The sequence below is a fragment of the Podarcis raffonei genome, chromosome Z (assembly GCF_027172205.1).
Source record: "Podarcis raffonei isolate rPodRaf1 chromosome Z, rPodRaf1.pri, whole genome shotgun sequence".
NCBI classification, from domain to species: domain Eukaryota; kingdom Metazoa; phylum Chordata; class Lepidosauria; order Squamata; family Lacertidae; genus Podarcis; species Podarcis raffonei.
In genome coordinates, this window is record NC_070621.1 from 898,571 (window position 1) to 918,570 (window position 20,000).

Below are 20,000 nucleotides of genomic sequence, written 5' to 3' on the forward strand. Positions count from 1 at the left end.
GAGACAGGAAATGGGAAAGGAGTCAGGGCCACAACAGGAAACAGGGAAGTATCCGGGCCCAGACAGGAAGCGGGAAAGGAGGCGGGGCCCAGACAGGAAACAGGAAAGGAGTCCGGGCCCAGACAGGAAACGGGAAAGGAGGTCGGGCTGAGACAAGAAACGGGGAAGTATCCGGGGCCCGACAGGAAACGGGAAAGGAGTTCGGGCTCAGACAGGAGATGAGTCCAGGTCCAGACAGGAAACGGGAAAGGAGCCTGGGCCCAGACAGGAAAGGAATCCGGGCCCCAACAGGAAACGGGAAGGGAATCCGAGCCGAGACAGGAAACGGGAAAGGAGTTCGGGCCTAGACAGGAAATGGGGAAGGAATCTGGGCCCAGACAGGAAACGGGGAAGGAGCCCAGGCCCCGACAGGAAACAGGAAAGGAATCCAGGCCCTGACAGGAAACAGGAAACAAGTCCAGCCCCAACAGGAAATGGGAAAGGAATCTGGGCCCAGACAGGAAATGGGGAAGTATCCGAGCCCCGACAAGAAACAGGGAAGGAATCCTGGCCCAAACAGGAAACAAGTCCAGCCCCAACAGGAAATGGGGAAGGAATCCGGGCCCAGACAGGAAATGGGAAAGGAATCTGGGCCTTGACAGGAAATGGGAAAGGAATCCGGGTCCAGACAGGAAATGGGGAAGGAATCCGGGCCCAGACAGGAAATGGGGAAGTATCCGGGCCCAGACAGGCAATGGGAAAGGAGGCGTGGCCTAGACAGGAAGTGGGACAGGAAACGGGCCCCCGAACCTTGTAGGCCTCGTCGGTGGCGGTCTTCATCTTCTCGTTGACCCAACTCTTGAGTTCGTCCGAGTCGCGGAAGAATTGCTGGAGATGGAAGGAGTCGGCGAGTTGCGCCCGGCGGCGGAGCGCTCTCTCATGGAGGGCGTTGCGGCGGTTCAAGAGCTGAATAATAATAATAATAATAATAATAATAATAATAATAATAATAACAACAACAATAAATATTAGAAATAATAAATGTAATATATTAAATATCATGATCTTAATTCTAAATAGAATACAATAAATAGAATAATAAATGTAATATAATATAATATATTGTAATATTAATAAAAAATGTAATATATTAAATATCATGATCTTAATTCTAAATAGAATACAATAAATATAATAATAAATGTAATATAATATATAATAATAATAAATGTAATACAATAAATATAATAATAAATGCAATATAATAATATTAATAATAAGTGTAATATAATAAATATAATATTAATTATAAATGTAATATAATATAATTGGATAAATTTAAATAATATGAAATAAATTAGAATAAATTGAAATAATAGTAAATATTAGGGGGATAAAATGGAATGGAATAGAATAGAAGAAAAGAATATGAAATAAGTTAGAATAAATTAATATGAAACAATAAAGAATATGAAATAAATTAAAATAAATTGAAATAATAGGAAATATTGGGGGGGGGGAGGAATAAACTTACCGCGTCTCTCCGGCTCGAAACGTCTTCTTTGGCATAGTGATTGTTCTGCATCAACTTGGTGGCAAATTCGTCCAGGGCCTAAAAATGGAAATTAAAAAGGGAAATTAAAAAGGAAAACGACCCTTAAAAAATCAAATTTGAATTACTGACAACAGAACAGCGGCACTAAGAACAATATTTACTATTTAAAATATTTATTTAAAAAGGAAAGGAAAACGGTTAAAATTGAAATTATGAATTCTTACTCTGAAAACGAAAATTGCGAAAATGGAAACCAAAATTAAAATGAAAATTAAAAAGGGAGGGTAAATGATTAAAATTGAAATGATAAATTATTACCATGAACATGAAAATGGAAATTATTAAAATGGAAACTGAAATTAAAATGAAAATTAATAAGGGAGGGGAAATGATTAAAATTGAAACGATAAATTATTACCATGAAAATGGAAATTATGAAAATGGAAACTGAAATTAAAATGAAAATTAATAAGGGAGGAGAAATTATTAAAATTGAAATGATAAATTATTACCATGAAAATGGAAATGATTAAAATGGAAATGATTAAAATGGAAACCGAAATTAAAATGAAAATTAATAAGGGAGGGGAAATGATTAAAATTGAAATGATAAATTATTACCATGAAAATGAAAATGGAAATGATTAAAATGGAAACTGAAATTAAAATGAAAATTAATAAGGGAGGGGAAATGATTAAGATTGAAATGATAAATTATTACCATGAAAATGAAAATGGAAATTATTAAAATGGAAACCGAAATTAAAATGAAAATTAATAAGGGAGGGGAAATGATTAAAATTGAAATGATAAATTATTACCATGAAAATGAAAATTATTAAAATGGAAATGATTAAAATGGAAACCGAAATTAAAATGAAAATTAAAAAGGGAGGGGAAAGGATTCAAATTGAAATGATAAATTATTACCATGAAAATGGAACTGATTAAAATGGAAACCAAAATTAAAATGAAAATTAATAAGGGAGGGGAAATGATTAAAATTGAAATGATAAATTATTACCATGAAAATGAAAATGGAAATTATTAAAATGGAAACCGAAATTAAAATGAAAATTAATAAGGGAGGGTAAATGATTAAAATTGAAATGATAAATTATTACCATGAAAATGAAAATGGAAATTATTAAAATGGAAACTGAAATGAAAATTAAAATTAATAAGGGAGGGGAAATGATTAAAATTGAAATGATAAATTATTACCATGAAAATGGAAATTATTAAATTGGAAATGATTAAAATGGAAACCGAAATTAAAATGAAAATTAATAAGGGAGGGGAAATGATTAAAATTGAAATGATAAATTATTACCATGAAAATGAAAATGGAAATTATTAAAATGGAAACTGAAATTAAAATGAAAATTAATAAGGGAGGGGAAATGATTAAAATTGAAATGATAAATTATTACCATGAAAATGAAAATTATTAAAATGGAAATGATTAAAATGGAAACCGAAATTAAAATGAAAATTAAAAAGGGAGGGGAAAGGATTAAAATTGAAATGATAAATTATTACCATGAAAATGGAAATTATTAAATTGGAAATGATTAAAATGGAAACCGAAATTAAAATGAAAACCGAAATTAAAATAAAAATTAATAAGGGAGGGGAAATGATTAAAATTGAAATGATAAATTATTACCATGAAAATGAAAATGGAAATTATTAAAATGGAAATTATTAAAATGGAAACCGAAATTAAAATGAAAATTAATAAGGGAGGGGAAATGATTAAAATTGAAATGATAAATTATTACCATGAAAATGAAAATCTTAATAATTAAAATGGAAATTATTAAAATGGAAATTATTAAAACGGAAATGGAATTTATAGGGAAAAAATAGGAAAACGACCATTTTTACCGTGAAAATGATGACCGTGAAAATTGAAATGCAAGTGGGAATTGTAAAAATGTTAATTATTAAAATGGAAATTATTAAAATGGAAATTATTAAAACGGAAATGGAATTTATAGGGAAAAAATAGGAAAACGGCCATTTTTACCGTGAAAATGATGACCATGAAAATTAAAATGCAAGTGGGAATTGTAAAAATGTTAATTATTAAAATGGAAATTATTAAAATGGAAATTATTAAAACGGAAACGGAATTTATAGGGAAAAACTAGGAAAACGACCATTTTTACCGTGAAAATGATGACCGTGAAAATTAAAATGCAAGTGGGAATTGTAAAAATGTTAATTATTAAAATGGAATTTATTGAAATGCAAATTATAGGGAAATGACCTTTATTAACGTGAAAATGATGACCGTGAAAATTAAAAAGGAAGTGGAAATTGTCGTTAAAATGTTATTAAAACGGAAACCGAAATTGTTAAAATGAAAGGAATTACCGTGATTTTTTCTTCCTGGGCGCTGAGGGATTTCTCAAAATCTTCGTGCTTTTTCAGCAGCGCTTCCACGCTGTCGAGAGAATCGCCCAGATCTTCGTTCAGCAGGAAGGCCTGGAAAAGGGAGAAAAATGATTTATTTTTAATAATAAAGTAAAATAAAAAATAAATTATTATTATTATTATTATTATTATTATTATTATTATTATTATTTTATTAAATTTAAATTTTATTTTAAATATTATTAAATATTATTAAATTAGGCATTTGTGTTAGGGTTGGGAGTTAGAGATAGTGGTAAGAGTTAGAGGTTAGGGGTTTGTGTTAGGGTTAGAGGTCAGGAGTTAGGGGTTTGTGTTAGGGTTAGAGGTCAGGGGTTTGTGTGAGGGTTAGAGGTCAGAGGTTTTTGTTAGGGTTAGGGGTAAGAGAGGTTAGGGGTTTGTGTTAGGGTCAGAGGTCAGGCATTGGGGGTTAGGGGTTTGTGTTAGGGTTAGAGGTCAGGGGTTTGTGTGAGGGTTAGAGGTCAGAGGTTTTTGTTAGGGTTAGGGGTAAGAGAGGTTAGGGGTTTGTGTTAGGGTCAGAGGTCAGGCATTGGGGGTTAGGGGTTTGTGTTAGAGGTCAGGAGTTAGGGGTTTGTGTTAGGGTTAGAGGTCAGGGGTTAGGGGTTTGTGTTAGGGTTAGAGGTCAGGCCTTAGAGTTGGGTTGGGGGTTAGAGATAGTGGAAAGAGTTAGAGGTTAGGGGTTTGTGTTAGGGTTAGAGGTCAGAGGTTAGGGGTTTGTGTTAGGGTTAGAGGTCAGGAGTTAGGGGTTTGTGTTAGGGTTAGAGGTCAGGGGTTAGGGGTTTGTGTTAGGGTTAGAGGTCAGGGGTTAGGGGTTTGTGTTAGGTTTAGAGGTCAGGGGTTTGTGTTAGGGTTAGAGGTCAGGGGTTAGGGGTTTGTGTTAGGGTTAGAGGTCAGGGGTTAGGGGTTTGTGTTAGGGTTAGGGGTCAGGGGTTAGGGGTTTGTGTTAGGGTTAGAGGCCAGGGGTTAGGGGTTTGTGTTAGGGTTAGAGGTTAGGGGTTAGGGGTTTGTGTTAGGGTTAGAGGTCAGGGGTTAGGGGTTTGTGTTAGGGTTAGAGGTCAGGGGTTAGGGGTTTGTGTTAGGGTTAGAGGTCAGGGGTTAGGGGTTTGTGTTAGGGTTAGAGGTCAGGCCTTAGGGTTAGGGGTTCGAGTTACGAGGTCAGGCCTTAGGGGTTTGTCTTAGGGTCGGGGGTTAGAGGTCAGGCACTGGGGGTCAGGGGTGTGTGTCCGGGTTAGAGGTTAGGCCTTCGGGTTCGGGGTTCGAGTTAGAGCTCAGACATTAGGGGTCAGGAGTTTGTGTCCGGGTTAGAGGTCAGGCCTTCGGGTTGCGGGTTCGAATCAGAGCCTCTCCAGAATTAGAGACTCTCCTCCCTGGGCTTCCGGAACCTTCCGGGCTCCGGGTTCGAGTCCTGACCTCCCGCTTGCTCATCCAGTTGTCTTTTACACAATGATATTAAAAATATTCTATTCAATATAGAATATGTTTTACATCATGATATTTAAAATATTCATTATATAATATATTTCACATCATGATATTAAAAATATTCTATTCTATTAAATATATAATAGATTTTACATAAGGATATTTAAAATATTCTATTCTATTCAATATATCATATATTTTACATAACATTAAAAATATTCTATTCTATTCAATATATCATATATTTCACATAATGATATTTAAAATATTATATTCTATTAAATACATAACTAAATATTACATTATGATATTAAAAATATATTCTATTCAATATATAATGTATTTTACATAATGATATCTATTCAATATAGAATATATTCTACATCATGATCTTAAAAATATTCTATTCTACTCAATATAGAATAGATTTTACATAATGATATTTAAAATATTCTATTCTATTCAATATAGAATAGATTTTACATAATGATATCTATTCAATATAGAATAGATTTTACATAAGGATATTTAAAATATTCTATTCTATTCAATATAGAATAGATTTTACATAATGATATCTATTCAATATAGAATAGATTTTACATAAGGATCTTAAAAAGATTCTATTCTATTCAATATAGAATAGATTTTACATAAGGATATTTAAAATATTCTATTCTATTCAATATGGAATATATTTTACATAATGATATCTATTCAATATAGAATAGATTTTACCTAAGGATATTTAAAATATTCTATTCTATTCAATATAGAATAGATTTTACCTAAGGATATTTAAAATATTCTATTCTATTCAATATAGAATAGATTTTACATAAGGATATTTAAAATATTCTATTCTATTCAATATAGAATAGATTTTACATAAGGATATTTAAAATATTCTATTCTATTCCATATAGAATAGATTTTACATAACGATATTTATTCAATATAGAATATATTTTACATAAGGATCTTAAAAATATTCTATTCTATTCAATATGGAATATATTTTACATAAGGATATTTAAAATATTCTATTCTATTCCATATAGAATAGATTTTACATAACGATATTTATTCAATATAGAATATATTTTACATAAGGATCTTAAAAATATTCTATTCTATTCAATATAGAATAGATTTTACATCACAATATTTAAAATATTCCATTCTACAAAATATATTCTATTCAATATATATTTTACATCACAATATTGAAGATATTCTATTCTATAAAACAGAATGTTAATTTTAATATTAAATTTAATATTAAATATTCCATTCTATTCAATATAGAACAGATTTTACATAACAATATTTAAAATATTCTATTCTATAAAACAGAATGTTAATTTTAATATTAAATTTAATATTAAATTTAATATTAAATATTCCATTCTATTCAATATAGAATAGATTTCACATAACAATATTTAAGATATTCTATTCTATAAAACAGAATGTTAATTTTAGTATTCAATTTAATATTAAATTTAATATTAAATATTCCATTCTATTCAATATAGAATAGATTTCACATAACAATATTTAAAGTATTCTATTCTATAAAACAGAATGTTAATTTTAATATTAAATTTAATATTAAATTTAATATTAAATATTCCATTCTATTCAATATAGAATAGATTTCACATAACAATATTTAAGATATTCTATTCTATAAAACAGAAAGTTAATTTTAATATTAAATTTAATATTAAATATTCCATTCTATTCAATATAGAATAATTTCACATAACAATATTTAAAATATTCTATTCTATAAAACAGAATGTTAAATTTAATATTAAATTTAATATTAAATATTCAATTCTATTCAATATAGAATAGATTTCACATAACAATATTTAAAATATTCTATTCTATAAAACAGAATGTTAATTTTAATATTAAATTTAATATTAAATTTAATATTAAATATTCCATTCTATTCAATATAGAACAGATTTTACATAACAATATTTAAAGTATTCTATTCTATAAAACAGAATGTTAATTTTAATATTGAATTTAATATTAAATTTAATATTAAAATATTCTATTATATTTTATAATATTAAAATTTAATATTAAATATTCCATTCTAATCAATATAGAATAGATTTCACATAACAATATTTAAAATATTCTATTCTATAAAACAGAAAGTTAATTTTAATATTAATTTTAATATTAAATTTAATATTAAATATTCCATTCTATTCAATATAGAATAGATTTTAAATAACAATATTTAAAATATTCTATTCTATAAAACAGAATGTTAATTTTAATTTTTAATATTTAATATTTAATACTTAATATTTAATATTTAATATTTAATATTTAATATTTAATATTTAATATTAAAAGCAATATGCTCCGGGTTCGAATCCTGACCTCCTGTTTGCTCATCCAGTTGTCAACTTGCTCGGTGTCCCGGTAGAAAAGCTGGAGATCCATACATTGTTCGTATTGCTGGCGCCGAAGTTCCCACAATTCCAAGAGGGCGGCTCGCTCCTCCGATAGGACGGTCAGCTGGGGGGCGGAGAGAGGTCAGAGGTCAGAGGTCGGGGGGCGGGAAAACGAGAGAAAACGGGTTTTTGGGGGCGAAACGTTTAAAATAAAGTTCGTTAAAATGAAAAAAATTGGATTTTTTGGGGGGGAAATGATATCTAATGAATTTAAAAGAATGTTTAAATTAAGACTAAGCCTAACCTCTAACCTCTAACCCCCAAAGCCTGACCTCTAACCTCTAACCCCCAATGCCTGACCTCTAACCCTGATCTCTAACCCCCAAGACTAATGCCTGACCCCTAACCCCAGTGCCTGACCTCTAACCCTCACACAAACCCCTGACCTCTAACCCTAACACAAACTCCTAACTCCTGACCTCTAACCCTAACACAAACCCCTAACCCCTGACCTCTAACCCTAACACAAACCCCTGACCTCTAACCCTAACACAAACCCCTAACCCCCAATGCCTGACCTCTAACCCTGACCCCGAACCCGCACCCTAAGGCCTGACCTCTAACCCTAACACAACCCCCTAACCCCCAATGCCTGACCTCTAACCCTGACCCCTAACCCGAACCCTAAGGCCTGACCTCTAACCCTAACACAAACCCCTAACCCCCAATGCCTGACCTCTAACCCTGACCCCTAACCCGAACCCTAAGGCCTGACCTCTAACCCTAACACAAACCCCTAACCCCCAATGCCTGACCTCTAACCCTGACCCCTAACCCCCAAGGATAAGGCCTGATCTCTAACTCTAACCTAATTTCCCAATAATTCCCTAATAATTTCCCAATAATTTCCCAATAATTTCTCAATACTATTTTAATAATTTCCCAATAATTTCTCAATTATTTCCCAATGATTTCTCAATGATTTCTCAATAATTTCCCAATAATTCACTAATAATTTCCTAATAATTTCCCAATCATTCCCTAATAATTCCCTAATAATCTCCCAACAATATTCCCAATAATTTTCCAAAAATTCCCAAATAATTTCTCAATACTATTCTAATAATTTCTCAATGATTTCCCAATGATTTCTCAATGATTTCCCAATAATTTCCCAATAATTCCCTAAGAATTCACTAATAATTTCCCAATAATTCACTAATAATTTCCTAATAATTTTCCAATCATTCCCTAATAATTCCCTAATAATCTCCCAACAATATTCCCAATAATTCCCTTATAATTTCCCAACAATTCCCTAATAATTTCAACATAATTTCTCAATAATTCCCTAATAATTTCCCAACAATTTCCTAATAATTCACTAATAATTCCCGAATAATTCGCTAATAATTTCCAAATAATTCCCTAATAATTCCCTAATAATTTCCCAACAATTCCCTAATAATTTCAACATAATTTCTCAATAATTCCCTAATAATTTCCCAACAATTTCCTAATAATTCCCTAATAATTCCCTAATAATTCCCTAATAATTCTCTAATAATTTCCTAATAATTTAACCCTTACCTTCTCTCTCACTTCCGCAGAAGCATAATGTCCAGCCGTAAGGAGAGCTTGCCCCGTTTCGTCGGCCGACTTGAAACTATCTTCGTGAGCATCAATTTCTCCCTGCAGGGGAAAAAATCGATTTATTAAACTTAATCAAATTAATCAGGTAATAAACAGCAGCAAAATAAATGGATGAGCTGGAAGGATTGTAAGTGGCAGGGTGTCCTGGAGAAATTTAATACGATACTTTGAATAATAATAAAAATTTTAAATTGAAAAATTGTAACGTAAAATTAAATTTAACAAATGTCCTTTTAAAATGGATAAAAATCACATTTACCAAATGTCATTTAAAAATTAAATACAAATTAAATCTAATAAATGTCATTTTCAAATAAATGTCATTTTCAAATACATAAAAATTAAATGTAACAAACGTTATTTAAGAATGCTTAAGAATTAAATTCAATAAATGTCATTTAAAAATGAATAAAAAATAAATTTAATAAATGTCATTTAAAAATACATAAAGATTAAATTTAATGTCATTTAAAAATGGATAAAAATCAAATTCAATAAACATCATTTAAAGGGAATAAAAATTAAATTTAATAAACGTCATTTAAAAATGCATAAAAATTAAATTAGATAAATGTAATTTAAAAATGCTCAAAAATTAAATTTAACAAACGTCGTTTAAAACTGCTTAAAAATTAAAATTAATGTCATTTAAAATACATAAAGATTAAATTTAACAAATGCCATTTAAAAATGAATAAAAATCAAATTCAATAAAGGTCATTTAACAAGAAAAAAATCAAATTCAACAAATGCCATTTAAAAATGAATAAAAATCAAATTCAATAAAGGTCATTGAACAAGAAAAAATCAAATTCAACAAATGCCATTTAAAAATGAATAAAAATTAAATTTAACGTCATCTAAAAATGAATAAAAATTAAGTTTAATGTCATTTAAAAAGGCATAAAAATCAAATTTCATGTCGTTTAAAAATTAATAAAACTGGATTTGCTGGTGCCGAAAGAATATTTACCTTGTGTTCCTGATGACGGTCAAGAAGGGCTTCGGCTCCGGCGACATCGTTAGCAAGTTCGTCAGCGTTGATCAAAGCCTTCATTTCGGTTACCCAACTGGTGAGATCGCGGAAATCGGCCAGGAATCGCTGCAGGCTTTTGAGGGGCACATTTTGGGGGGAAATATATGTATTTAATAATAATAATAATAATAATAATAATAATAATAATAATAATAATAATAATAATAAAAAATTGATAAATAAAAATCAATAATTTAATCTTTATGTATTTTTAAATGACATTTATTAAATTTATTTTTTATTCATTTTTAAATGGTTTTTGTTGAATTTGATTTTTATTCGTTTTGAAATGACATTTGTTACAGTTAATTTTTACACTTTTTTAAATGACATTTATTGAATTTAATTCTTAAGCATTCTTAAATAAAATTAAATAAAGGAATAACATTCATTCATGAATAAAAATCCATCCGATTCATTCATAAAATTAAGGAAACTAAAGTAATAAAAGCAATCAAATTAATAAAAAGTAATCCGATTAATTAATAAAAATCCGTCAGATTCATTAATAAAGTCAAAGAAACTAAAGTAATAAACTTAATCTGATGAATGAATAAAAATTCATCGGATTCATTCATAAAATTAAAGAAACATATTACTTTAGTTTCTTTAATTTTATGAATGACTGATGGATTTTTATTAATTGATCCGATTAATTTTACTCCTTTTGTAATACTTTACTAATCACTTTAGTAATTGTGATTTAATAAGAAGAAGAGGAGGAGGAGGAAGTGTATAATAATAATAATAATAATAATAATAATAATAATAATAAATTGATAAATAAAAATCAAAGTCAATTAATAAAATTAAATAAAGGAATAAAATTCATTCATGAATCAGATTCATTAATAAAATTAAGGAAACTAAAGTAATAAAAGCAATCAAATTAATAAAAAGTAATCCGATCAATTAATAAAAATCCGTCAGATTCATTAATAAAGTCAAAGAAACTAAAGTAGTAAACTTAATCTGATGAATGAATAAAAATCCATCGGATTCATTAATAAAGTCAAAGAAACTAAAGTAGTAAACTTAATCTGATGAATGAATAAAAATTCATCGGATTCATTCATAAAATTAAAGAAACATATTACTTTAGTTTCTTTAATTTTACGAATGAATCTGGTGGATTTTTATTAATTGATCCGATTAATTTTACTGCTTTTGTAATACTTTACTAATCACTTTAGTAATTATGATTTAATAAGAAGAAGAGGAGGAGGAGGAGGAGGAAGTGTATAATAATAATAATAATAATAGTAATAGTAAAGTAATGATAACAGAAAGTGTATAATATAACAACAAAACAACAATACGAAGAGTTAATAACAATAATACCAGGAAGTGTATATAATAATAATAATAATAATAATAGTAATAGTAATAGTAATAATAATAACGGCAGCAGCATTCAAGCGCTGCGGGAGCAAGCCCAGGCCTGCTGGGTAAGAATATATTATTATAATTATAATTATAATTATTATTATTATTATTATTATTAGTTGTTTTGTTGTTGTTGTTGTTAGTAGTAGTAGTAATCATAATAATAATATTATTAATAATAATAGTAATAATAATAACGGCAGCAGCATTCAAGCGCTGCGGGAGCAAGCCCAGGCCTGCCGGGTAAGAATATATTATTATTATTATTTTTAGTAGTAGTAGTAGTAGTAGTAATCATAATAATAATATTATTATAAATAATAATAATAGTAATAATAATAACGGCAGCAGCATTCAAGCGCTGCGGGAGCAAGCCCAGTCCTGCCGGGTAAGAATATATTATTATTATTAGTAGTAGTAGTAGTAGTAATCATATTATTATTATTATTAGTAGTAGTAGTAGTAGTAGTAGTAGTAATAACGGCAACAGCATTCAAGCGCTGCGGGAGCAAGCCCAGGCCTGCCGGGTAAGAATATATTATTGTTGTTGTTGTTGTTGTTTCGTTGTTGTTGTTAGTAGTAGTAGTAATCATAATAATATTATTATTAATAATAATAATAGTAATAATAATAACGGCAGCAGCATTCAAGCGCTGCGGGAGCAAGCCCAGGCCTGCCGGGTAAGAATATATTATTATTATTATTTTTAGTAGTAGTAGTAGTAGTAGTAGTAATCATAATAATAATATTATTATAAATAATAATAATAGTAATAATAATAACGGCAGCAGCATTCAAGCGCTGCGGGAGCAAGCCCAGGCCTGCCGGGTAAGAATATATTATTATTATTAGTAGTAGTAGTAGTAATCATAATAATATTATTATTAATAATAATAATAGTAATAATAATAACGGCAGCAGCATTCAAGTGCTGCGGGACCAAGCCCAGGCCTGCCGGGTAAGATTATTATTATTGTTAGTAGTAGTAGTAATCATAATAATATTATTATTAATAATAATAGTAATAATAATAACGGCGACAGCATTCAAGCGCTGCGGGAGCAAGCCCAGGCCTGCCGGGTAAGAATATATTATTATTGTTGTTGTTGTTGCTGTTGTTGTTTTGTTGTTGTTGTTAGTAGTAGTAGTAGTAGTAGTAGTAATAGTAATAATAGTAATAGTAATAACGGCAGCAGCACTCAAGCGCTGCAGGAGCAAGCCCAGGCCTGCCGGGTAGTAATAATAATAATAATATGTTGTTGTTGTTGTTTTTGTTGTTGTTGTTAGTAGTAGTAGTACTAGTAGTAGTATTAGTAATAGGAATAGGAATAATAGTAATAGTAATAACGGCGGCAGCACTCAAGCGCTGCAGGAGGAAGCCCAGGCCTGCCAGGTAATAATATAATATTATTATTTTTAGCAGTAGCAGTAATAGTAGTAGTAGTAGTAATAGTAGTAGTAGTAGTAATAGTAGTAGTAGTAACAACAACAACAACAACAACAACAACAACAACAATATATAATATAATGGTGTGGAGAGAGCCTCCTGCCAAACCGGGCCGCCTCCTTATAATATAATAATAATAATAGTATTAATAATAATAGTAACAACAAGAAAACAACAAAACAACAAGAAGATAATAATAATGAGAATAGAATAGAATAATAATAAAAAGGGGTGGAGAGAGCCCCTCACCAAACCAGGCTGCCCCCTTATAATATAAAAACAGTAATAATAATAATAATAATAATAATAATAATAATAATAATAATAATAATATAAATAATAATAATAACATAATAGTAGTAGTAGTAGTAATAATAATAATAATAATAATAATAATAATAATAATAATAATAGGTGCAGAGAGAGCCCCTCACCAAACCAGGCTGCCCCCTTATAATATAATAATAGTAATAATAATAATAATAATAATAAGAAGAAGAAGAAGAAGAAGAAGAACATAATAGTAGTAATAGTAATAGTAACAACAACAACAATATATAATATAATGGTGTGGAGAGAGCCTCTTGCCAAACCGGGCCGCCCCCTTATAATATAATAATAGTAATAGTAATAGTAATAATAATAATAATAATATAAATAATAATAATAATATAAATAATAATAATATAAATAATAATAATAACATAATAGTAGTAGCAGTAATAATAATAATAATAATAATAATAATAATAAAAGGTGCAGAGACAGCCCCCCACCCAACCGGCCCGCCCCCTCACCGGTAGGAGTCGTTCAGGTGGGCGTGCCTCTCGGCGGCCCGGGTGCGAATCTGCTCCCAGTTGGCCACCAGCTCCTCCCGCTTGACGTGGATCTGGGGGGCGTTGGGAGGGTGGGACTCCTGAAGGCGGTCGGCTTCGGCGCCCAGAGCCTTGACCTGGCGGGGGACAAAAACGGAGGAGAATGAAGCGGGTTAAAATACGAATATAATCCCAATAAAGATATTAATACATATCAAAATCAAATAAAATATTAATAAGTTAGTATTTATTAAATATTAATAAAGGTTGAAATTTCATAAATGGGAATGGAAATTCAATTTCTTGGCATCCGTTTTTACGGAATGATACATATACATACATAATTTATATTATTATTATATTGTTATTATTTATATATATATATATAATAATATAGTGTGTGTGTGTGTGTGTGTGTGTGTATATATATATATATATATATATATATATATAATTGTTAATTATTTGTATTTACTATAATACTAATACTATAATACTAGCATTACTTGTAATACCAATACTATAATACTAATACAATTACTAATAGTAATCGTACTAATAGTATTACTAATAGCACTAATACAAATAATATAATACTACTATAATACTATAATAATACTATATTATAATATTATAATACTATAATAATTATAATATAATATAATACTATAATACTATAATACTAGCATTACTTGTAATACCAATACTATAATACTAATACACTTACTAATAGTAATAGTACTAATAGTATTACTAATACTAATAGCATTAATACTAATAATACATATACATCTATATATATTAGCATTATTCTAATACTAATATTATTCTATTCTATATTATATGACACTGTGTGTGTGTGTGTATAATATTATTCTATTCTATTGTTATATTATTATTTGCATTTACTATAATACTACTATAATACTAATATTAGTATTACTCGTAATACCAATACTATAATACTGTAACACTAATACAATTACTAATAGTAATAGTACTAATAGTATTACTAATACTAATAGCACTACTACTAATAATACATATACATCTATATCTATATGTTAGTATTATTCTAATACTAATATTCTTCTATTCTTCTATATTATATTACATTGTGTGTGTGTGTGTATTATTCTATTCTATTGTTATATTATTATTTGCATTTACTATAATAGTAATATAATACTAATATTAGTATTACTTGTAATACCAATACTATAATACTGTAACACTAATACTATTAGTAATACTAACGCTACAATACTATAATACTAATGCTAGCATTACTAATATGAAAAATACCTATACATCTATATATTAGTATTATTCTAATACTAATATTATTCTATTATTCTATATTATTATTATATTACATTGTGTGTGTGTGTGTATATATATTATTCTATTCTATTCTATTGTTACATTATTATTTGTATTTACTATAATACTACTATAATACTAATATTAGTATTACTTGTAATACATTATTATTTGTATTTACTATAATACTACTATAATACTAATATTAGTATTACTTGTAATACCAATACTATAATACTGTAACACTAATACTATTAGTAATACTAACGCTACAATACTATAATACTAATGCTAGCATTACTAATATGAATAATACCTATACATCTATATATTAGTATTATTCTAATACTAATATTATTCTATTATTCTATATTATTATTATATTACATTGTGTGTGTGTGTGTGTGTGTGTGTATTATTCTATTCTATTCTATTGTTATATTATTATTTGTGTTTACTATAATACTACTATAATACTAATATTAGTATTACTTGTAATACATTATTATTTGTATTTACTATAATACTACTATAATACTAATATTAGTATTACTTGTAATGCCAATACTATAATACTGTAACACTAATACTATTAGTAATACTAACGCTACAATACTATAACACTAATGCTAGAATTACTAATATGAATAATACCTATACATCTATATATTAGTATTATTCTAAAACTAATATTATTCTATTATTCTATATTATTATTATATTACATTGTGTGTGTGTGTGTGTGTGTGTGTGTGTAATATTATTCTATTCTATTGTTATATTATTATTTGTGTTTACTATAATACTACTATAATACTAATATTAGTATTACTTGTAATACATTATTATTTGTATTTACTATAATACTACTATAATACTAATATTAGTATTACTTATAATACCAATACTATAATACTGTAACACTAATACTATTAGTAATACTAATGCTACAATACTATAATACTAACGCTAGCATTACTAATATGAATAATACCTATACATCTATATATTAGTATTATTCTAATACTATTAATATTACTAATAATAATACTAATAATACTAATAATAATATTAGTATTATTCTAATACTAATAGTATTATTCTAATACTAATATTATTCTATTATTCTATATTATTATTATATTACATTGTGTGTGTATATATATTATTCTATTCTATTCTATTGTTATATTATTTGTATTTACTATAATACTACTATAATACTACTATTAGTATTACTTGTAATACCAATACTATAATACTGTAACACTAATACTATTAGTAATACTAACGCTACAATACTATAATACTAATGCTAGCATTACTAATATGAATAATACCTATACATCTATATATTAGTATTATTCTAATACTAATATTATTCTATTCTTCTATATTATTATTATATTACATTTGTGTGTATATATATTATTCTATTCTATTCTATTGTTACATTATTATTTGTATTTACTATAATACTACTATAATACTAATATTAGTATTACTTGTAATACCAATACTATAATACTGTAACACTAATACTATTAGTAATAGTAACGCTACAATACTATAACACTAATGCTAGCATTACTGATATGAATAATACCTATACATCTATATATTAGTATTATTCTAATACTAATATTATTCTATTATTCTATATTATTATTATATTACATTGTGTGTGTGTGTGTGTGTATTATTCTATTCTATTCTATTCTATTCTTATATTATTATTTGTATTTACTAAAATACTAATATTAGTATTACTTGTAATACCAATACTATAATACTGTAACACCAATACTATTAGTAATACTATCGCTACAATACTATAATACTAATGCTAGCATTACTAATATGAATAATACCTATACATCTATATATTAGTATTATTCTAATACTAATATTATTCTATTAATCTATATTATTATTATATTACATTGTGTGTGTGTGTATCTATATTATTCTATTCTATTCTATTGTTACATTATTATTTGCATTTACTATAATACTAATACTATAATACTAATATATAATATTATTCTATTCTATTGTTATATTATTATTTGTATTTACTATAATACTACTATAATACTAATATTAGTATTACTTGTAATACCAATACTATAATACTGTAACACTAATACTATTAGTAATACTAACGCTACAATACTATAATACTAGTGCTAGCATTACTAATATGAATAATACCTATACATCTATATATTAGTATTATTCTAATACTAATATTATTCTATTATTCTATATTATTATTATATTACATTGTGTGTGTGTATATATATATATATTATTCTATTCTATTCTATTGTTATATTATTATTTGTATTTACTATAATACTACTATAATACTAATATTAGTATTACTTGTAGTACCAATACTATAATACTGCAACACTAATACTATTAGTAATACTAACACTACAATACTATAATACTAATGCTAGCATTACTAATATGAATACATATACATCTATATATTAGTATTATTCTAATACTAATATTACTCTATTATTCTATATTATTATTATTATATTACATTGTGTGTGTGTGTGTATATATTATTCTATTCTATTCTAATATTCTAATATTCTAATATTGTTATATTATTATTTGCATTTACTATAATACTAATACTATAATACTAATATTAGCATTAGTACTACTAGTAATACCAATATTATAATCCTGTAACACTAATACCATTAGTAACACTAATGCTACAATACTAATACTAGTATTACTAATACTAATGATACATATATATCCATATTTATGTATATATTAGTATTCTATAAATTAGTATACTATATTACTATTTGCATTTACTATAATACTAATACTATAATACTAATATTAGTATTAGTATTACTAGTAATACCAATATTATAATCCTGTAACACTAATACTATTAGTAACACTAATGCTACAATACTAATACTAGTATTACTAATACTAATGATACGTATATATCCATATCTATATATATATTAGTATTCCATAAAAACAGACGCAAAGAAATTTAAGTTAAATATCCGTATATAAGACCCCAAATTTTTCAGGGGGGGGGCTGGATCGGTTTTACGGCAAACGGGTTCAATTCGTTGACTTCCTTCCCTCGCTCCCTCCTTCCTTCCTCCCTCCCTCCCTTCCCTTTCTCCTTCCTTTCTCCCTCCCTCCCTCCCTTTCTCCTTCTTTCCTTCCTTCCTTCCTTCCTTCCTCCCTCCTTCCTTATACACAGGAAATTACGGTAAACGATAATAGAAAGCTTCCTCCTCTACGTGGACGACATCCTGTTCTGTGGCCCGCCCTCGTCCCGGATTGGGCCAACCGCCCGCCGGCCCCGCCCTTGTTCCCGATTGGTCCAATCGCCCGCCGGCCCCGCCCACCTTGTCCTCCAGGGCGGCGAGATCCCTCTCCAGCCCCTCATGTTTGCGCAGGAGAGCCTGGACACTGGCCAGATCCCGTCCGAAATCGTCAGACGCCATGAGCTGCTCCTTTTCCTTGATCCAGCTGATGGTTTCGTCGACGTCTCTGCGGGATAAAATGAAACGGAATAGAATAAATAATAATAATAATAATAATAATAATAATAATAAATTGAATTAAAAATGAAATGAAATTAAAATTAAATCAAATTTAAATGAAATGAAATTAAAAAAGGAAAATAATATGTAATGAAATAGGATGAAATTAAAATAGAATATAAATAGAAAAAAATTAACATGAAAGAAAATGGAACAGGATAAAAGGAAATAAATGAAAATGAAATTCAAAATTTAAATTAAATTGAATTCAAAATGAAATGAATTGAAATGAATTTAAATTAAATTAAATGAATTTAAATTACATGAATTTAAAATAAATTGAATTAAATGAATTTATATTAATTAAATTAAATGAATTTAATTTAAATTGAATTAAATGAATTTATATTAAATTAAATTAAATTAAATGAATTTAATTTAATTTAAATTAAAAAAGGAAAATAATATGCAATGAAATAGAATAAAATTAAAATAGAATATAAATAGAAAAAAATAACACGAAAGAAAATGGAATAGGAGAAAAGGAAATAAATGAAATGAAAATGAAATTCAAAATTCAAAATGAAATGAATTTAAATGAAATTAAATTAAATTAAATGAATTTAAATTACATGAAATGAAAGGAAAGGAAATAAATTTAAATAAATTTAAATGAAATGAAATGAAATGAAAAAAGGAAAATAACATGTAGGGAAATTCAAAATGAAATGAATTTAAACGAAATTAAATGAATTTAAATTACATGAAATGAAATGAAAGGAAATAAATTTAAATGAAATGAAATGAAAAAAGGAAAATAATATGTAGGGAAATAATAGAATAGAATAGAATAAAATAGAGGAAAAACCGGCCACCTGTTGAAGCGCTGGACTTCGGCCGCCCCAAAAAGTTTCCCCTGCCTCTGGAGAGCCAGTCCCTTCAGTCGCTGCCAGGAAGCGTTGACTTCT

The 20,000-nt window shown here is 27.8% G+C and overlaps 1 protein-coding gene across 1 annotated transcript in view; it reads right to left on the bottom strand.

The window, feature by feature from the left end:
- SPTAN1 (spectrin alpha, non-erythrocytic 1) overlaps positions 1-20,000 on the bottom strand; it is a 194,926-nt gene that overhangs the window by 152,704 nt on the left and 22,222 nt on the right. The window contains 9 exon segments of the mRNA XM_053373414.1: positions 790-945; positions 1,514-1,591; positions 3,917-4,027; positions 7,811-7,948; positions 9,415-9,516; positions 10,451-10,586; positions 14,144-14,298; positions 18,895-19,039; positions 19,908-20,000. The exon segment at positions 19,908-20,000 is cut by the window's right edge and continues 41 nt beyond it. Coding sequence (XP_053229389.1) covers positions 790-945; positions 1,514-1,591; positions 3,917-4,027; positions 7,811-7,948; positions 9,415-9,516; positions 10,451-10,586; positions 14,144-14,298; positions 18,895-19,039; positions 19,908-20,000 — 1,114 coding nt within the window.